Genomic DNA, 18,515 nt, shown 5'->3' on the forward strand with positions numbered 1-18,515 from the left:
GGAGAATCTGGCCCTTCCAAAAGTCAAGAAACATTGCTTTTTGAGCTACCAGCCCTAAGATACTTGCCATCAGCTTTCCTCCATCATCCATAAAAACTCTTTTGCTGAAGGCTGTGTCTATCAACACTGCCTATTTGCTGGTTGGGGATGTAGTTTCACTTTGGTGATGCGCACCAACTTCTTGTATACAGTATTAAGTTTTTTTGCTCAGTGAGTGAATGTTAGTCTACATCAACCCAAGGGTACAATCCTCCCCCAAGTGAAGCCCTTGTCCTGTGCTTCAGGATGCCCTCCACTGCTCTGAGCCCAGAATGGGACCTCACAGAGGGCAGATCATCTCACCAAACTCAGTTCAGAATCTGGCTCTTTCCGTCATATTTTAGAAGGAAAAGGCACAGAGACTGAACAGTAACAGCTTTATTTATCACTGAAGATGTTAAGGCATTTACAAAATGCCAAGGAAAACTATTTCCTTTCCATTTAAAAAAAAGCTCAGCACCTCTGAGGCCTATTCTTTCACCACGTAAGATGAAAGAATACCTCTTTAGAACAGGCTGTCTTTCACACGGTTTTGTTTTTTCACCATCCCACAGATTTGTCCAGTTGGGCCCTGACCTACTATACTTATCAACTGTGTCCACTTGCTGAGTTCACTGGGCTGCTTGTGCTAGCCACAGCTTCGCCTCAGTGCTCCTTCAGGCACGGGTATGCACAGCGCACTTCTATTAGAGTCATTTAGTCTTATGTTCTTTCTTCAACTAATAATGGCAGCCAGAAAATGAGCAAGGGGTAGCATTAGGGAATTAGCAAATTAAAGCCTTAAATCTAAGGCAGATAATTCCATTTTCCTCAACTGAAATAGCAGGCTGGATAATGCTTTTTATAAAGAGACTGTGTGTTTTGTGTACAAAACATACAATGCATAACTAATTTTATTTTATATATAAGAATAGAAATGGATTTAGGGAAAACTTCCATGCTTTTCTCCAAATGATTGATATCATGACAACAAAAAAGGAGGTAGGTACACAAATAGCCCTTAGAATTTGAACAGAACAGGAAGACATTTATTTTCATAAAATCTTGGTGGAGATGCGTCCAAGGGATGATCTGTCCTCAGTGAAGAGCTGATTTTTCCTGTACTTATACTGACAACAAGCAGATCACCAAAAGTTGACTATTAATAGGAAAAAAAGGTGGCTGCTTGTATCCTAAGGCTTCTGATAGCAGCAGCAGCTCCACAGTGATCAAAAGTATTACACACAGTACAGCTTAGCAACATGGATCCTGTGCATATTTTGGAATATATCCATGGGAAGTACTTACTGAGTAAGAAATTCATGACAACAGAGTCCACTACAACATAGGGAAGATGACTGTCCCGATACAAAGGGTTCACAATCTTAATTGGCCCTGTAAGATAGTGAATAGTGTTAGAATAATATTGTAAACAAATATAAAACAAAACAATGTGGTACAATATATAATTATTAAAGTCTGTTCTTTTAGGTAAGAGTTTCAGAAAACCCAGGGATGGATTTTATATCACAAAATGGTCCATATCGTCCAAAAATGTCCTTTGATTGGACAGTAAAATAATATTTGTTGGAAGCTAAAAATTGTGATAAAGTACAGGCCATGGGGAGTGGTAAAGCTTTAATTTCTCCAATTTTCTTCCAAATCAACTTATTAGTAGGGTTCTCATGGCACAGGAAAAGGTGGTAGCTTTCCACTGGAGCACACTTGGGATTGATTTTGGTGATGTTCCAAGTCAGGGCAATGCCCTTGGGTCTCAGCACCCGTTTCACTTTGAGCTCAGGCTTCTGGGGAGGTAGTGTGTCTCGAATTTTTTCTATCAGTTCAGGCAGTAGTGGTGGTGGTGCTGGGAGGGGTGGCAGATGCTCAAAGGACTCAAGAACCTAAAACAGATTTATAAAAAGTTTAGTGAGCTGAACTGGTGGGCTCTAATTATTTTAAAGTAGTCAACTGCAGTTCTACAACATATTGTTTCCTCAATCCATTTATCAAAATCATACTGGGTTGGTCAAAAAGTTCATTTCATTTTTTTCTGTAAGATGGCTTTAGTAGCGCTTAGTTATCTTTAACTTCACAGTTAACTTCATTGAACTATCTTTAACGTTCAAACCATTAACTTCAATGGTTTGAAACAGTTTTGTTAAATTGTATTGTGACAGCTGTTATATAATGTGCATTAAAAGAAAAATTAAAAATGATCAAAATTGGTGAATTTTTGTGTAGCCATTTTAATATTGAAGATGGAAGAAAATGTGCAACATTTTTGGCATTTTATGCTTTATTATTTCAAGAAAGGGAAAAATGCAACTGAAATGCAAAAAAAGATGTGTGTGGTGTATGGAGAAGGTTCTGTGACTGATCCAATGTGTCAAACTTGGTTTGTGAAGTTTCGTGTTGGCGATTTCTCACTGGATGGTGCTGCACAGTTGGGCAGATGACAATGATCAAATCAAGACATTACTTGAAAGCAGTCAATATTACACACCATGCGGGAAATAGCTGATATACTCAGAATATCCACATCAATAAAGTGTTTGGTGAAGATGAAATATATGCTTTTATTTTATGGAAAAAAACTAAAAAAACTTTATAGCCAACCCAATGAGAACAAAGAGATGTTTCAAGAATATGTAAGGCTGAACCCTATCTTTTCAAGCTTAGGCTTCTTTTGCAGTTAAGCAGCGTAATTTCTACATTCTGGAATATCACTAAATTCATAATGGATTAGGGCCCAGACATTCTGGATAATATTTCATCTTCTATCTCATTTCTAAACTGTGTTCCCCAAAACTTGCTAATTTACACAAAAAGTGAATGCCCATTTCCCTCCATTTCATCAAAACGGCTGTTACTTCTCAATTTTTTCCAATTTGCTGAGTAAAAAATTGTATTTTTTTTTCATTTCTGTAGCTTCTGGAAAATTTGATTAAGTTATTTTAATTGTTTAAGTAGACTCACAATAGCAATTTCAAAAACCACATTAAAGTGCTTTTTAAGCTAAAATGTGACCAAAGTATTTCTTCATGAGTAAAATGGGCACTTCCATTTCCACTCAATTTGGAATGACCATCCCTTACAGAGCATTTACTATCAGTACCTGGGCTGCATTTTGTGCAACTGCGGTTGTCTCTTTTGAGATTGAAACAGATTTCATAGGTGAATCCAGCATGGATAGTGAATTTTCTGTGAAGAAACAAGGTTTAAGAAGTGAAATTTATCTGCAGTAATCAATCTCTTAGCCTTTTAGCAAAGAATAGTTTATATTGTGTGTGCTAATTAAATTATAAATTTAGTTCAGTGTGTGAACTAAAATTATAAAGCTGTAAAGATAAACTTTTGATAGAAGTTCAAGATACAGAGTTGGCAAATATAGAGAATTTTCCTTTAATGTGACAAATTCCCTACTTAAGGTAAATATTTAAGTAATTATGTAACTTGGAACCAGGAAAAATTATACATGGGAGAGGGCTCTCTCTCTGCTCAGTGGTCTTAGAGGTGGATTCTGCTCTGGAGGCCAACAAGGACATTTGCAAACACAGAGCTATTTACAATCCTGTTTAAATATGTGACACAGTCCTGGGCATTTAAGCTAAAAATCATGCAGGCTTGGGTTGAAGGACTCTTTCCTGTTGAGGTGTATGTTCGTCTTGAGGGAATCAGATTGATGGGAATTGTGGACAGGGGAAGGAGGAGGACAGAAGGGACAGTGGAAGAAAGAGAGATGGCGAGAGGAAGAAAGAAAAGGGGGAATATGTGTGTGAGAGGAAGAGAAACAGAGTTCAGTAGGTACAAGAATGGTCTGAGCCCTGGTTGGTGTGGCTCTATGGATTGAGTGCGAGCCTGCAAACCAAATGGTTGCCAGTTCAATTCCCAGTCAGGGCGCATGCCTGGACTGCACGCCAGGGCCCCAGTAGGGGGAGTGCGAGAGTCAACCACACATGACTGTTTCCCTCTTTCTCCCTCCTTTCCCCTTTCTCTAAAAGTAAATAAGTAAGTAAATAAAACCTTAAAAAAAAAAAAAGAATGGTTTGAAAACAACTAGGGAGAGTATATATGGGGATGGTAAGTAAAGGGGCTTCATGTTGGAGAGGTGTAGGGCTGGATAGAATGCTGATTTCTAACCATTTCAAAAATTTGAACATTTCTAATAAGCAATAAAAACCATTTGAGATCTATTGTGACAGCAGTGATATAACTGTTTAATATACTTTATGAAGCTCCCCAAATGAAATATTTTATTTGTATTTTTCTTTTGACAGACAAGGATAATTAAGAGTCTGCACTGTGATTCTAATTTAATTTATTAATCACTTTACTGGTGTTAAAAACTCTTTTTGGAAGAGGTAGTGACTAGTTATAAGAGTCTGTACAGCCTTTTTAAACTGATTTAATTAATTAGAACTAGATTTGTGAAATCATAATCTGTAGGTTAAACATTACACAAATAACTTTTAAAATTTCTGACACAGAAAGAGCTGACACAAATAACTTAAAATTACAAGCATACAGTTTCATACAAAAATTCTAAGTCAATTCCCAATCAGGGCACATGCCTGGGTTGCAAGCCAGTTCCTAGCAGGGGACTCACGAGAAGCAACCATACATTGATATTTCTCTCCTTCCCTTCCTCTCTAAAGATAAATAAATAAAATCTTTAAAAAACCTAACAAATATGACTTTCCATAACATTCCTTCTACCAGCAGTTTGTAGAAATAAAGCTAGAAAAGTTTTCAGGGTCTAAGTCATTAAGGATTTGTATATCTTATTATTAAGGAGTTTAGATTTTTATACTGAAGATAAAAACATTAACTAGATTTATATATGAGAAATAATATTTTAGTGGCAGCTTGGAAGATTCATTAAAAACAGTAAGTTAGGGCAAAAATATTAGCTAATAAGTTACGGCAATATAGGAGGCTAAAGGTGCTAAAATTCTGAAATAAGGAGACAGAACCAACAGGCTTGAAAACTGACTAGACAGTGGAATGAGGCAGATCTGAGAGCCAAGAGTGACTCTTACACTTCTGGCTTGAGAAACGGGGTGAGTTGGTGATAATATGCATCAAGACTGGGAATATGGGAAATGGTCCAAGTGTGTCCTGACTCTTAGTCAGAACTGGACACTATAAGATAGACTCACGACTGCATGAGTTAGCATCATGAATTAGCATGATTTATCTTTCCAAACTGAAGTCCCCAAATAAAAGGTATGACTTACTTTGTTAAGCAAATTAATCTGCATTCTTACTTTTTATTTTACTCTATCTCAGATCCTATATCATGTAGCTTGGAAACAATTGAGTACTCATTAAAAAGTAACTGATTCTGGTCAAAATGGTGATATAGGCAGACACGGCTCCCTCTTTGCACCACCACATAAATATTGCAACTAACATAGAATAACCATCAATCAGGAATATCAGAAACTGAATTGAATGAACATCCAACAACTATGGAATTGAAGAAATGACACCCATCCAGATTGGTGGGAGGAGCATGGATGCAGAATGGGCTGGTTTCACACCCACATGAATAAAAATTCAGGAGAGATATCTTGGAAGTAGGAGTCCCAGACTTACACGAGGTCCTCCAGCCCAGGATTCTGGTGTGCCAGGAAAATAAGTACCCACAACTTCTGGCTGAGAAAACCAGTGGGGATTGTCAGTGGAGGAGACTGCGGGAACCCACAAATGGACTCACCTATTCAGCCTTGCTCCCTCTGGGCTCCATTACCAAGGTGGCAGCTTGAAGGGCACCAGTAGTAGACTGAGAAAGGCTAAAGTGTTTGGCATACAGGCCACTGTTCCTTTGCTGAGCCCTCCATCAACCTGGCTAACACTGTGTGACCCACCTTGGAGATCCACAGAGGCTCTACCCTACTCAACTTATGGGTGTACCCAAGTTGCTTTTCCATAGAAATAGCTGGTCTTGGCTCCTAAATCGTATCAAACAAGCAACACTGGTTTCAGTGAACCTTAAAGGCAGCTAGATTAGTGTCACAGCTTGGCTTCACCTGGGAATCTCTAAGACAAGCACAAATAGCAGCCATCCCAGATTACTTTACAGGGTGCCCTGGGGAAAACACAGGTTGGGGCTGACCTTGGGCTGCACCACTTGGGAAACCCCAGAGCCTGCACACCCAGTGGACAGCTACAGACCATGTCAGAGCACCAGCGCCCTGCCCCTGAACAGCTGATCCTCCATGGAGGGCAGAGGGTGGTGGTCAGCGGTTACAGCCAGTCTTTGCAGCTGACTTGCCTGGGTAAATCCCTTCTATTGATCTGCCAACAGCAACTGAGGCTCAAGGACAAGAGGGTATACTCAGCCCACATGAAGGGTACACCTTGAGTACTCAACTTCAGTGATAGGGAGGCTGTGCCACTGGATGGACCTTACCAGGACACCTACTACATTAGGCCACATTACTAAGATATGGAGGCAAAGCAGCTTTAGAAACACAGGGAGGCTGCTAACTGAGGAGACAAAGATCCATAAAAAAGAACAAATCAGAAACAAAGGATATACTAATTGTGCCCTAGCTGGTGTGGCTCAGTGATTTGAGTGCTGGCCTATAAACCAAAGGGTCGCTGGTTTGATTCCCAGTCAGGGCACATGCCTGGGTTGCAAGCCAAGTCCCCAGTAGGGGACATGTGAGAGGCAACCACACATTAATGTTTCTCTCCTTCTCTTTCTCCCTCCCTTTCCCTCTATAAATAAATAAATGAAATCTTTTAAATAAAAGAAATGAAGGATACACTAATTGAAATAATGAGCAATTTACAGGGAAACAACAGTAGCTGAGAATCTAATCAATGATTTGGAACATAGGCAACAAAAACACAACCATGCAGAACAACAACAAGAAAACAGATCCCCCCAAATGAGGATAGTATAAACAATATCTGGAATAACTAAAGAGGTCCAACATTCATCCCAGTGGGGTGACATAAGGGGGAAAAAAAGTAAGAAATTAGAAATCAATCTAAAAAATTATAAAAGAAAACTTCCTTAAATTGGTGAAAGAAATAGACATGCAAGTCTAGGAAGTGCAGGGAATCCAATTATGATGGATGGGAAGATGCCCACTCCAGGATACAACATAATTAAATTGCCAAAGGTTAAAGGTAACAAGAGACTCTCACAAGCAAGAGAAAAGAACTTAGTTACCGGGAGGTTGCCAGATGGGAGTGGAGAGGGGCAGAATGGGTCAAGATATAAGGAGATCAAGTATAGGTAGTTATAGAGTAGCCACGGGGATGTGAAATACAGTGTAGGAAATAGGGTAGCCACAGAACTTATATCCATGACCCATTGACATGAACAATGTGGAGGGGATTTCCTGAGTGGGGGGTACAATGGGGGAAAAACCAGGATGACTGTAAGAGCATAATCAATAAAATATAATTTAAAAAAAGAAAAAAAGAAATGAATTAATTCATAATGAACTCCAGTTTATTTTCCTTTTCAATTATAATTTATCGATTATGCTATTACAGTGTTTCCAATTTTTCCCTCTTTGCCCCCCTCCACCCAGCACTGCCCATACCATTGTTCATCTCTATGGGTCATGTGTTTAAGTTCTTTGGCTACTCCATTTCCTACACTGTACTTTACATCCCCATGGCTATTCTGTAACTACCTATTTGTACTTCTTAATCCCCTCAGCTCTTCACCCATTCTCCCACAACCCACCTCCCATCTGTTCCCCATATCCATGATTGTGTCATTTCCTGTTGTTTGTTTTTTAGATTTAATTGTTGATAGATTTGTATTTTTCCCATGTTATAGTTCATAGTTCTGATCTTCTTTTTCTTAAATAAGTCCCTTTAACATTTCATATAATAATGGTTTGGTGATGATGAACCCTTTAGTTTTTTTCTTGTCTGGTAAGCTCTTTATCTGCCTTTTGATTCTAAATGATATCTTTTTGGGGGTAGAACAATCTTGGCTGTAGGACTCTGCTTTTCATGACTTTGAATATTTCTTGCCAATCCTTTCTAGCCTGCAAAGTTTTCTTTTGAGAAATCAGCTGACAGTCTTATGGAAATTCCACTGTAAGTAACTGTTTTTCTCTTCCTGCTTTTAAGATTCTCTCTTTACCTTTAACTGTTGGTAATTTAATTATGATGTGTTTTGGAGTAGGCCTCTTTGCATCCATCTTATTACCTGCATGTCTACTTCCTTCACCATTTTAGGCAAGTTTTCTTTTACTATTTTTTTCAAATAGATTTCTAATCTCTTGCTCTTTCTCTTCTGCTTCTACAGCCCCTATGATGGGAATGTTGGATCTCTTAAAAGTTGTTCCAGAGATTGTTTATACTATCCTCATTTTAGGGGGTTCTGTTTTCTTGTTGTTTGGCATGGTTGTTCTTTTGTTCCTTATGTTCCAAATCACTGATTTGATTTTTGGCTTCATTCACTCTACTGTGTTTCCCTGTAAATTGCTCATTATTTCAATTAGTGAATCCTTTTTTCCTGATTGGATCTTTTTTATGCCGTTGAGGTCCTCACTAAGTTCCTTGAGCATCCTTATAAACAGTGTTTTGAACTCTGCATCTGATAGATTGCTTATATCCCATTTATTTAGCTCTTTTTTTGGAGTTTTGATCTTTCTTTCATTTGGGCCATGTTTCTTTGTCTCCTCGTTTGGGCAGCCTCCCTGTGTGTTTTTCTACATATTCAGTACAGCTCTTATGACTCTGTGTCTTGGTAGCATGGCTTAGCATAGTAGGTGTCCTGTAGGGTGCAGTGGCACAGCGTCTCCTATCACCCAAGCCGAGCACTTGAGGTGTACCCTTTGTGTGGGCTGAGTACACCCACCTCTTGTAGGTGAGCCTTGACTGCCCTTGGCGGATCAATGGAACGTATTTACCCAAGCTAGTCAGCTCCAAGGACTGGCCGTGACCACTGACCACCAACCTCTACATTCCATGGATGATCACCTGTGCGGGGGCAGAGGAGTGGTGCTCTGATGTGGTCTGTAGCTGTCCACTGGGGGTGCTGGCCCCAGGGTTATCCAGGTGGTGCAGGCAAAGGTCAGCCCCAACCTGTTTTCTGCCTGGAGCCAACCTGCATGAGCTATAAAGTAATCTGGGATGGCTGCTACTTGTGCTGGGCTTGGAGATTCCCAAGTGAAGCCAAGCTGTGAATTCAGGCTGGCTGCTGCTAGTGCCAGACCTATGGTCTGTTAGCAAGTGGTATGGGTGCTGTGGTGTCATTGAGGCTGGCTGTTGCTTGTTTGAGAACATTTAAAAAGACATAAAGCATGAGCCAAAACCAGCCATTCAAACAGAAAAGTCATGGTTAACAGTTTGGGTAGACCTGTAAGTTTTGTGGGATGAAGTCTCAGGGGATCTCCAGGGCGGGGAAAACAGTGTTAGCCAGGTTGACGGAATCTCAGATACAGGACCCGCCTATTGGCTCTGTAGCTTTGCTGGGGGAGGGCTCCGAAAAGGGACAGTGGCTCTGCCCACATTTCTGTCTGGGAGAAAGCTGTCTCCCTGTTCCCCCTTTGAAACCAGACATTTCACTTCCTTCCTGTATGCCAGTGGTGCCTTTCAAGCTGCTACAGAGGTGCTGGAGCTCAAAGGGAGTGAGTTTGAGTAAATTCATTTGTGGATTCTTTAAGGGGAACTGCTTGGAACTCCAGCAGAAGTTTCTTCCACTGACTCAATCCCTGCTGGTTTTTGCAGTGAAAAATTATGGGAACTTATCTTCCTGGCACTGGAACCCTGGGCTGGGGGGCCTGCTGTGGGGCAGGGACTCCTCACTCCTGAGATATCCCTCCTGAATTTTTATCCACCACACGTGGATGTGGGACCAGCCTGTTCTATATCTCCACCCCTTGATGGATACAGTTTAATTCCGTAATTGTCAGACTTCTGTTCAACTTTTATGAAATAATAATAAAAATTTTATTTAATAAAGAATAAATTTTATTTATTAAAAATAACAGTTTATTAAAATAAATAAAATCTGAAAAAAATTCCCCTTTGAAAAATTAAGGTCTTTTTTGAATTTTGTTTATTTATTTTTAGAGAGGGTACGGGGGAGAGAAAGAGGAAGGAAAAGCAATGTGTAGTGCCCCTCATGCACCCCCTACTGGGGACCTGGCCTGCAACCCAGACATGTGCCCTGACTGGGAACTGAAGCAGCAACTTTTGGCTTCACAGTCTGGTGCTCAACCCACTGAGCTACACCAGCCAGGGCTCCACTCAATTTCTGATGGTTTTAAGTGATGGTTGTTTTATATTTTAGTTGTAATTTTAATGTGGTTATGTGAGGTAAGCCATGTTTACCTATGCAGTCATCTTGACAGGAAGATTCTCCAATTCACTTTTTAAATCTTCATTTTTAAATCAGAAATTGAAGGGTTTTAAAATCTAGCATGAGATATGTTGAGATTCTAATGGTTACAACTTTTGTTGGATCCACAGCTGAAAAAGGAAAAGGAACTGGACTATATACTCCCTATATTAACCTCCATTTTGAAAATATTACATAATTTGCTCATGCTAATAAGTAGAACTCAAACACTTCATGAAAAAGTACCATAAACATTCAAGTATAAAGAGATGAAACTGTATAACTGACTACCAGCCCTCCAAGTCTGTGCTTTATTTCTTCTTGTTTAAATCTGAGAAATAGGGCACTGCTGTCACTCTCTCTACACTTCCATGATATGCCTGTGAACCCCAAGAAGGAATTCATCTACTGAGATGGACTCAGTCTCCCTCCATATAGTTAAGTGGTCCTAACTTCAAAATTAAAAATCTAGCTCTTTACTGACACGGGCCTCTAAGACTCACAAGCTGAACTCTTGGTTTCCCCTGTGTGTTTATGCTGCTGCCTGTGGCAACCACTGCAGAGAAGTTCTTTGTTCTGTTATTGCCAAGTTATCATCCAACCAATCAACTATGACCTGTCCCAACCAATCAGAACTGTACAAAAATCTACCCTTATTTAAATGTATACTGCCCCCACAGGGGTGGCTGGGGTGGGAGGAAAAGGCAGATAACTGTATTTGAAAAACAATAAAATACAAAAAATGCAAAAAAAAAGGTATACCAAACAATCCAAATTGTACAATTTGGAAACCTCATTTATATGAAGCAAATTAAAATGGGAACTAAGGATGGGAAGTTTTCCACAAAAGAAATTTGCCTCTTCTTTGTCTCAGGAGAACCCACTTTGTTTATAATTGAGGCCTGTTTTCCAGGTTTGCAAACTGTTATTTAAATAAAGTCTCTCCTATTTTGCTCCAGTGCCTTTTGTTGGATTTGTTTACATGCTCTAGCATCATCTCACAACTACCATTGTTATGATTAAGGAAATAAACTTGTGTGTCACGGGTAAAAAAAAAAGAGAGAGATTCACAATAGCCTTAAACAATCTAGGTATCTTTCAATGAGTGAATGGATAAACTACTATACATAAACAGCTGTACATCCATATCATGGAATACTACTCAGCAATAAAAAGCAATACTACTAATACACCCAACAACTTAGATGACCCTCACAGGGAATTATGCTAAATGAAAGAAGCCAATCTCAGAAGGATACATACTATAGCATCATATTTATATAACATCAGCAATTAACATAATTATAAATGTAAACAGATTCATGGCTGTCCTGGTTAAGAGACTGAGGGCAGAAAGCAGGTGTGCCTATACAACGGTAAGCATGAGGGAATCCTATAGTGAGAGCACAGTTGTGTAATGTGATTGTTCTGACAAATAAATGAATCTATACATGTGATTAAATTGCATACAGCTATAAAAGACACACACAAACAAACTTAATAAAAACAGGCCAAACACATTTTTGAGTTGTTATCCTTCCCTCTTTAAAAGACAAATCCTTTCTTTACCTGTGTTGGAGTTTGATAGGCCTTCTTTTGTCAGATCAATCACAGAATCAAGTTTCTTTTTCTCGACAGCCTGAAAAGTTAGATTAAAAAAATAAGATTTTTGCCTCAATAACAAAAATGGTTTTAAAAAATAAAACTCATCATTTTAAATTACTATACAGAAGCTAGAGACTGAACATTTTTAAAGTTTTTATGGTTTAATTTAACTCTCCTGTGACAAAGAAACTCTTGAAATACTGTATAGTTTCTGAGAATATGACTAGGCAGAATCCAAATAAATTAATTTGGTATGCATGACTGTAAAATATGTTTATCATTAAGCTGTTTGCTTTTTAACATTTAAGCTAGACTGGCACCTGGTTATACCAACTAGTCAGACATTAATATCTCAGAGAAAAAATCTCCCAAAGAATGAATAACAAAGCTTAACCGTCCAACATGCAGCAAACTAAAGTTCCTAGAACTAACATATTCAAATAAACAACATTCAAAGACAATATGTATTACCTACCATAATAACTTTAGTATCAGCATTAGGTGAATTATTAGAATTTCCTGATGTAACTTTTCCAGAACCTGAAAGAAAATTATTAAAATATGAACATTTGACAAGTTTATTAAAATATTAAATATTTATGGACTTCATTATATATAAATACTGAAACACAATAATGGAATGCTAATTATGAATTTATTGTACAATCATAAAAAGTAACTCAATTGACTTTACCTATTCTGAAGACTGACAAGTACAAAAACAAGATCTAACTTTGGTTCAAAAGATGTTATCCTTCTGTAACTTTGCAACTGTATTAGTAACTCTTGAAAAGCTATCTATAAATAGGATTTGAAGAAATAAACTTGGAAATGTACACATTTTCTATTCAATATCTTTAGATTAGGCTATCTGAGATGGCTAAGCATTCTTTATAGAACCACTAAGAAAGCCTCAGATTAATGTTCCTTAAGCTATGTTATTCACAATCTTTAAAAATGATTTTTCTTTTATTGATTCCAGAAAGAGGGGAAGAAATGCAAAAAGAGAGGGAAAGAAACATTGATGTGAGAGAGAAATATCAATTGGTTGCCTCTTCCATGTGCCCCCACCAGGTACTGAACCCACACCTGGGCATGTACCCTAACTGGAAATCGAATCTATAGCATCTCAGTTTGAGGGACAACACTCGACCAACTGAGTCACACTGGTCAGGGCTATATTCATAATCTTAACTGCCCATACCAAAGGACAATTAAGTAGCTATATAAGCACAGGCAAAGATTTCTGAAATTAAGATGCAAATACTCTAATATGTCACAAAAAATGAAAAGGAAATGGAGAACTGTGAATGAGAAATTATGGGCCAACAAAAGAGTTATTTTGATGGGTAGGAGCTCCTTCTTTCTTTCTGCTGTATAGTGTTCCATTGTGTAAATGTACTAGTTTACTAGTTTTTTGACCCACTCATTTACTGATGGACACTTAGCTTGCTTCCAACATTTGGCTATTGCAAACTGTGCTTCTATAAACATTGGGGTGCATAGGTTCTTTTGATTTGATATTTCAGGGTTCTTAGGGTATAATCCCAGCAGTGGAATTGCTGGGTCAAAAGGCAGTTCCATTTTTAGTTTTTTCAGGAAATTCCATGCTGTTTTCCACATTGGTTGCACCAGTCTGCATTCCCACCAAAATGCACTAGGGTTCCCCTTTCTCCACAACCTCTCCAGCACTTGATGTTTGTTGATTTGGATATGATGGCCATTCTGACCGATGTGCAGTCGTATCTCATGGATGGAACTGGAGAGCATTACGCTAAATGAAATAAGCCAGGTGGTGAAAGACAAATACCATATGATCTCACCTATAAGTGGAACCAAATTAACAAAACAAACAAGGTAGCAAAATATAAACAGACATTGAAATAAAGAATAGACTGACAGTAACCAGAGGGGAGTGGGGAAGGGAATAATGAGGGAAAGAAGGGGAAAGGTCATCAAGGAACATGTATAAAGGACCCATGGACAAAGCCAAAGGGGGGTAGGACTAAAGGTGGGGTGTGGGAGATGAGAGTGGGTAGGGTGTGGAGGAGGGGATGGGGAAAATGGAGATAACTGTATTTGAAAAACAATAAAATAAATAAAAAATTAACAAAAAGAAGAGTTATTTTGAGAGGAAACTTACTGGAAATTTAAGGTTAAAGATTTTTTACATAAATGTAACAAGACAGAAACCGTAAAGAGCAACAGTAGTATTATAAAAACACCAAAAGTTAAAAAAGTAATCAAAGATACTGAGGAATAGCCAAACTGTAAACCTTAGGTAGACTATAAGATAACTTAATAGTCAAGGCAAAAAACAAACCACCAACACAGGCCAGAGCAAACAAGTAAAAATAATGTATATGAAAGATAAGTAGTTTTTTTTAATAACTTACAAAGCCGTTAAACAGACAGTACAAAAACAAAAGGCTATAAATTGATAAATACAAGTTTAAAAAGAAACCTCAATTATATTAACAGGTCAGTTATTTACTTAAGTAATATAAATCAAATATAACTTAAATTATTTTTGAGAGAATTTTATTGAAAGATAATATTCAGCTAAACAAATGCTTAATTGAAGCTCTCTAATTTGCTAGACTATATTTTAATCAACTTAAGATACCTGTTAGATTTGATGTAATTGGTGTTGTGAAACTAGGGCTTTCCACAGAAATCAATATAACATCATCGTTACTAAAATGACAAAAAAATTAAAAATGAAAATGAACTAAACATGCATTATTAGGCTTAAACATACAATCAATGGTTAGAATTCTTCTTACATAACCTTTTTTACAACTGATATACTTTAATCTCATAATTGTGTGTGAGGGTATGGGAGTGATAAAACCAAGTACCCAAGAAACCCCATGTATTACCAATTAATTATATGACCAAAAGTTCATGACATCCATTAACAATGGACCTTGAAAACTTAGTATAGATCCACTTACAGTGAGTCCAAATACATCATCTATAAGTATACAATATACACAGTGTGGGAAATATAAAGTCACTATAGCACATATACTTGCCTTCATGAAAATGAACATTTAAATGAATAAAAACTTTTAAAGATACTCTGGCTTACAGATATAGGACTGTAACAAAGCTATTAAAAATTAACTCTGCAACTGCATTTTATCACTATGGTAGCAATATTTACCACACATTTACTAAACTGAGGCACTGATGGTAAATGATGCTTATAGTTACAGAATATCCTGAGTCAGAAGACTTATCTTTGGCTTCTATTTGACCCTGATACCACTTCTATAAGCTGACATTTAAATCAGAATTTTTTGTTAAGATCTTGACAAATTTCATTAAGCCCATAAAATTGCTAGATGAATTTTCTATACCGCTTCCTTACAGATGTTTTTAATTTTTAGTTTTTGTATTTAAATCTATAATTCATTTCAAACTATTTTTGTATATGATATGAGATGAGTTGAGATTCACTTTCCCCCTCTGGTTAATTATTGAATTAACCAGTCTTGTTGGGAAGACTATCTTTTCATTATTAAATTACTTTGGCATCTTTCTTAAAAACCAGTAAGCTATATGTATACTTTCTAAGCTGTCCATTGATTTACATGTCTATTCTTCTGTCTACATCATTGTCTTTGTTATTATAGCTTGAAAGTAAGTCTTAAAGCTCAAGTAGTTTATGTCTTCGAACTTTGTTTTTCTTTCATAACATTGTCTTCATTTTCTAGGTCTTTTCCATATCACATAAGTTTTCAATCAGATTGTTAGAATCTACAAAAAAATGCTGCCAGGATTTTGACTGAGATTGCATTAAATGCAAAGAACAATGCAGGAAAAGTGACATTAATAATTAATTTGGATTTATGAATATAGCTTATCTCTATACATTTAGGATCTTTAGTTTCTCCCAGCAAAATTTTGTACTTTAATAAGAAGTAATACTTTAGAGTAGTTTTAGGTTTATAAATTTAGTGTAAAGTACAGAGAGTTTCCTTTACCCTGTTCCCTATTTTCTTTCCACCACCCCAAGTATCAAAATCCTGTACCAAAATGGTATGCTTGTTACAACTTATGAACCTACACTGACACATTATCACCCAAAGTCCACAGTTTACAGTAAGGTTCACTCTTAATGTACATGTACATGGTTTTGACAAATGTATGACATGCACCCAGCATTTTGATACCATATGGGATAGTTTCTCTGCCCTAAAGAATTCCATGATCTGCCTATTCATTTCTCTCTAGTAAAAGCATTACTGGCAACAACTGATCTTTTTATTGTCTGTTACTTTTGTCTTTTCTAGAGGGTTTTAGGCTGGAATCATATAGTATATAACCTTCTCAAATTGGCTTCTTTTACTTAGTTAATATGTATTTGTTTCCTTCATGTGTTTTCAAAGTTTGATAGCTCATTTTTCTTTTTTTTTTAAGCACTGTTAATATTCCATTGTCTGAACATACCACAGGTTATTTATCAGTTTACCTGCTTAAGGACATCTTGGTTGCTTCTAAGTTTTGGTAATTATGAATAAAATTTTATATGATTCCACTTTTTCTCCTTTTTTAACATATCAATTATACTTCTTTTCCTGGTGATTGCCTTAGAGTGTGTGATCCACATATACAACTAATTCAAGTCCACTTTCATATATAACGTTATACTGTTTTAGAAACAGACCTTTGGTAATGTAGTGGTAAGATATGGGGGGAGGGGAAGCATTCTATTAGTCCTATAATTAGGTCTCAGTTTTTTAGTTAGTCTGAGCCCCTGGAATGTGAACTTGACTAGTGCTTCTCAGGAGCTTTCCTTCCCAGGCTCCTCCTCAGTGAGACAGTTTGGCTAGAGCGGCTTAGAGTTGGGTATTTTCCTTCCTCCACGTCAAAAGCTACAGGGAGCAGGAGTTAGGTATTTCCTTTCCCTTAGGTAGGTTAAATTCTGACAACAGTTTCTCTCAAGGGCAGCCTTGTTAAGAGACAGCTCTCCTGGTGTATTTCAGAAGGTTCCTTTCACCTTCCTCCTGCTGGAAACATGAGATTTCCCTCCAATATTCACTGTGAGGCCCTGGCAGAGCTTCTGGAGGTAAAACTCACAAAACTATGGGTGTTCCCCTGTAACTGTCCCCCTACCTCCAGAGTTTTAAATTTTCATATCTCCACATTAGTTCCCATGGAGATTTCTGCTTGTGAGTTTCTGTTCCAATTCCAGCAGGTTGTGATTCTCAGTTTCTACCTGTTTGTCTCTCCAACTTTGGGGTCAGTAGTTTGCTCTGTGACCCTATACTCTCTGATGGAGCTAAGAGTTGTTATTTTCAGTTTGTTCAGCTTTCTAATTACTGTTAAAATAGTTATGACTCCTTACATGCTGGACTGGAAATCTGAAGCCTACTTTGTAGTTTTGAAGTTAGGTCTTACATATATTTTGGCAACTTTATCCCTATGTATATAATTCTTTGATATTATTGTCAATGGTACCGATTTAAAATATGAAATTCCTACTGCTTGTTGCCTGTACATAGAAATACTAGAGAAACAGTACAATACACACAAATACTATATATTATAGAGTATAATACACACATCTCCTATATAGAAACAGAAAATTTTATACTCATCCATATACATTTAATTTCCAGCCCTTTCATTACTTTTATCCGCATAGATCTAAATTTCCATTTGGTATAATTTTCCTTCTGCCTAAAGAACCACCTTTAATATTTCATTTAAAATATGTATTTTAAATTTTTATTTACTTTTTGAATGGAAAGGAGGGAGAAAATGACAAAGAAACACTGATGTGGGAGATGAGAAACACCAACCAATTGCCTCTTACACGCCCCTCCTCCACCTCTAACTGGTACCCTGACCAGGAATTGAACTGCGACATTTTGGTTTAGAAGCTGATGCTCAATCCACTGAGCCACACCAGCTAGAGCTCCTTTAAGACATCTTGTTAGTGTGGGTCTGCTGCTGATGGATTCTTTTCACTTTTTTTTTTAGTGTGAAAAATCCTTTGTTCCTCTATAGGTCTGGAATATATTTTCACCAAGTGTAAAAATTTGAACAGTTTTCTTTCAATGCTTTAGTGATATCTTCCAGTTTGCATAGTTTGCAGCGAGGTCTTCTGATGTTCTTATTTTTTTTTATCCTTTCTGCATAATGTGTCTTTTCTCTCTGGATGCTTTTAAGATTTTCTTGTTACCACTGACTTCCAGCAATAGATTATAATGTGGTTTTCCTTTACACTTTTTGTGCTTCAATTTGTTAATTTCTTTTTATATTTATGGATTTAGAATTTTCACCAAATGTGGAAAAATTTTAAGACATTATATTTTTCTGATCCGATTGCCCCCTGCCTAGTGATTAGTGATATTTCAACTATATATATATTAGACTGTTTGATAGTGTTTCATAGCTCTCTGATGCTATGTTCATTTTTTTGTTAGTCTTTTTCTCCTCCTGCTTTTGTTTGAATAGTTTCTAGTGCTATTTCACTGATTTTTAAAAAGTTAGTTATTCTGTTGTTGGTCTTACCCAATGTACTTTTCACTTTATTGTCTTTTTCAACTCTGAA

At 37.2% G+C, this 18,515-nt stretch overlaps 1 protein-coding gene across 2 annotated transcripts in view; it reads right to left on the reverse strand.

Moving 5' to 3' along the window:
* Nucleotides 1-994: 994 nt before the first annotated feature.
* The window catches only part of ATF7IP2 (activating transcription factor 7 interacting protein 2), a 97,581-nt gene continuing 80,060 nt past the window's right edge, over nt 995-18,515 (reverse strand). For both annotated transcript variants that reach the window (XM_053672159.1, XM_053672158.1), the window contains 5 exons: nt 14,574-14,644; nt 12,423-12,487; nt 11,912-11,981; nt 3,134-3,219; nt 995-1,919 (listed from right to left, as the gene is read on the reverse strand). In XM_053672159.1, the coding sequence (XP_053528134.1) occupies nt 1,506-1,919; nt 3,134-3,219; nt 11,912-11,981; nt 12,423-12,487; nt 14,574-14,644 (706 nt within the window). In that variant the 3' untranslated portion in view covers nt 995-1,505. The remainder of the gene's footprint in view (nt 1,920-3,133; nt 3,220-11,911; nt 11,982-12,422; nt 12,488-14,573; nt 14,645-18,515) is intronic.

Source organism: Artibeus jamaicensis, unplaced genomic scaffold (genome assembly GCF_021234435.1).
Source record: "Artibeus jamaicensis isolate MK-2021 breed Jamaican fruit bat unplaced genomic scaffold, CSHL_Jam_final contig_729, whole genome shotgun sequence".
NCBI classification, from domain to species: Eukaryota; Metazoa; Chordata; class Mammalia; order Chiroptera; family Phyllostomidae; genus Artibeus; species Artibeus jamaicensis.